The sequence below is a fragment of the Littorina saxatilis genome, linkage group LG16 (assembly GCF_037325665.1).
Source record: "Littorina saxatilis isolate snail1 linkage group LG16, US_GU_Lsax_2.0, whole genome shotgun sequence".
In the NCBI taxonomy this organism is placed as follows: Eukaryota; Metazoa; Mollusca; class Gastropoda; order Littorinimorpha; family Littorinidae; genus Littorina; species Littorina saxatilis.
This window is the reverse complement of record NC_090260.1, coordinates 18,397,273-18,400,344: the sequence shown is the minus strand read 5'-3', so window position 1 is coordinate 18,400,344 and position 3,072 is coordinate 18,397,273. Positions and strand designations below refer to the sequence as shown.

Below are 3,072 nucleotides of genomic sequence, written 5' to 3'. Positions count from 1 at the left end.
ACACACACACACACACACACACACACACAGAAAGAGCATAGGTGAAACTGTGCAAGAAAGCGAGACACTAGATCTAGATCTGTCTGTCTGCATGTAGCCTACTTACAGGGACACGACTGCCAACTAGTCTCGGCCCGCTCAAAATAATAATGACCGAGACTTTCAGTACTTCCTTCGCGTGACGTCTAACCCTCTTACGTCATAATGTGACGTCAATGTAATGTGACGTCTTCAAATGTTAGAGTTTCTACCACAGACATACACACGCACGCACGCACGCACATACGCACGCACGCACGCACGCACGCACAGACAGACAAAGTTATGATCGCATAGGCTACACTTACGTGAGCCAAATAGCCTTCAGACGCAAAACCGCGTCACCAATTATTTTTATTCATGAGAATGAGGTATCCTACCAAGCCATTGGCTGCTATTTTTGTGTCAGCAGTGACATCGCACTTCTGGAAAATCCCGGAACCGTCAAGACGGGTAAACCCGTCCTAAGGCGCTGCGGCTGCACAAGCGCAGGACGGGTATACCCGTCCTAAGGCAGGCAAGTGGTTTTAACTAGTTCGTCAATATCCAGCGAAGTTAAGACACGAACCCTCGATCGCAGGTTAGTCCGATCTTTTACTTCCATGGATCAAAGGTTCGCTTAATTAAGACCAGCGTTAAGGGTAACGAGCCACTCCTCTTGCCGGTTGCTCAGGGTAACGTGCCATTGCTACTGGCTGTTGCTAAGGGTAACGTGCCACTCCTACTGTCTGTTGCTAGGGGTAACGTGCCACTCCTACTGTCTGTTGCTCAGGGTAACGCTTCAATCGCACTGTCTGTTGCTAAGGGTAACGCGTCAATCGCACTGTCTGTTGCTAAGGGTACCGCGTCACGCTCACTGTCTGTTGCTAAGGGTAACGCACGCGTCACTCGTGCACACTCTGTTGCTAATGGTAACGTGCCATTCCCGCTGTCTGTTGCTAAGGGTAGCGTGCCACTACCACTGTCTGTTGCTAAGGGTAACGGGCCACTCCCACTGTCTGTTGCTAAGGGTAACGTTCCTTTCCTACTCTCTGTTGCTAGGGATACTGCGCGACTCCGATTCTCTGGTGTTACCTTTGATCTATTTGGAGTGGCAGTTGAAAATCTCCTGTCCGGAGTGAAGCGACTGACGCGGCTTTGTCCGCTCTCATCATAGAATCGTCTTAGGTCAAACATCCGGTAAAAGGCGCGACGAAATGGCTTTGCGTAAAAGCCATAGACAACTGGGTTGATGGAGCAGTTGAAATATCCCAGCCAGGTAAGGACCAGGAAAGTCAGTGGCGATATATAAGTCTCGTTCACAGCTTCGGCAAAAACAGCGCTGAAAAAGGGTACCCAGCAGACAATGAAGGACGCTGCTAAGATCGTGAGACTTTTTGCAATTTTAAGATCGGTCCGTTTGTAACGCGTAATTGTTATGGTTCCGTATTGGTGCATCTTCCTTTGGTGCAAGAACACGTAGACGAACAGCTTTGTGTAGATGACGAGCAAGGCAATACAGGGGACGTAGAAGGAGATGATTGTGTTACCAATGGTGTAACCAGGGTCGAAGATGGCGTCACACCGCTGAGAGCCCGACCCCTCGTTGTCCGGCCTTTGCCATCCAAGATGGACCAGGACATAAGCCACGAGGAGAGACCAGGCCCAGATTCCTGCGATGAGGGCGACCGTTCTTGGAGTGGTCACCGTCCTGGCGTAGTGCGTTGAATAGCGGATACACAAGTATCGGTCCAGCGCGATAGGGCACAGGTGCAAGATGGACGCCGTACATAACACGACGTCACAGGCGATCCAGATTCGACAGTTGACAGCGCCGAACACCGACTGTCCATACAAAGCGATGTAGAAAGCGAAAGGCATGCTCAGCACCGCACACAGCAGGCCAGCGACCGCCAGCGACGCGATGAGGAAGTACGTGTCCCTATGCAGAGACCGGTCGATGACAACGGCGATGCAGACGAGAAGGTTGCCTACGGCAGCTGTGACGATGATGAATGACAGTATGATGATGATCAACACTTTCACCGCTGTACTCTTTTCCTCTGTCTGCCCTGTCGGTATCAAGTCCGTCGTGCTCGTTAAGTTCGTGAGGTTTGTCATATTATTTGATACGTTTTTTATGACGTTGGGAAGGCTTGTGAGTGTGTCACGTTCCGCTGGGTCAACAGTGTTAAGGTTTGTCCGGTTAGATCAATTTGTTTGTCATGTTGTCCATTAGTTACGTTGGTCAGGTTGTCAACTTGTTACGTTTGTCAGGTTGCCAATTTGTAACGTTTGTCATGTTGTCAATTTGTTAAGTTTGTCAGGTTGTGAATTTCTTACGTTTGTCAGGTTGTCAATTTGTTACGTTTGTCAGGTTGTCAATTTGTTACGTTTGTCAGGTTGTCAATTTGTTAAGTTTGTCAGGTTGTCAATTTCTTACGTTTGTCAGGTTGTCAATTTGTTACGTTTGTCAGGTTGTCAATTTGTTACGTTTGTCAGGTTGTCAATTTGTTAAGTTTGTCAGGTTGTGAATTTCTTACGTTTGTCAGGTTGTCAATTTGTTACGTTTGTCATGTTGTCAATTTGTTAAGTTTGTCAGGTTGTGAAATTCTTACGTTTGTCAGGTTGTCAATTTGTTACGTTTGTCAGGTTGTCAGCTTGTTACGTTTGTCAGGTTGTCAACTTCTTACGTTTGTCAGGTTGTCAATTTGTTACGTTTGTCAGGTTGTCAATTTGGTAAGTTTGTAAGGTTGTGAATTTCTGACGTTTGTCAGATTGTTAATTTCTTACGCTTGTCAGGTTGTCAATTTGTTACGTTTGTCAGGTTTTCAATTTGTAACGTTTGTCAGGTTGTCAGCTTGTTACGTTTGTCAGGTTGTCAATTTGTAACGTTTGTCAGGTTGTCAGCTTGTTACGTTTGTCAGGTTGTCAACTTCTTACGTTTGTCAGGTTGTCAATTTGTTACGTTTGTCAGGCTGTCAATTTGTAACTTTGTCAGGTTGTCAATTTGTTAAAGATGTCAGGTTGTCAATTTCTTATGTTTGTCAGATT

At 46.6% G+C, this 3,072-nt stretch overlaps 1 protein-coding gene across 1 annotated transcript; it reads right to left on the bottom strand.

Moving 5' to 3' along the window:
* Nucleotides 1-807: 807 nt before the first annotated feature.
* On the bottom strand, nucleotides 808-2,364 carry LOC138949901 (histamine H2 receptor-like). Its single transcript, XM_070321686.1, has one exon. The coding sequence runs from the start codon at nucleotides 2,137-2,139 to the stop codon at nucleotides 808-810; it is 1,332 nt and encodes a 443-aa protein (XP_070177787.1). The 5' UTR covers nucleotides 2,140-2,364.
* Nucleotides 2,365-3,072: the final 708 nt, after the last annotated feature.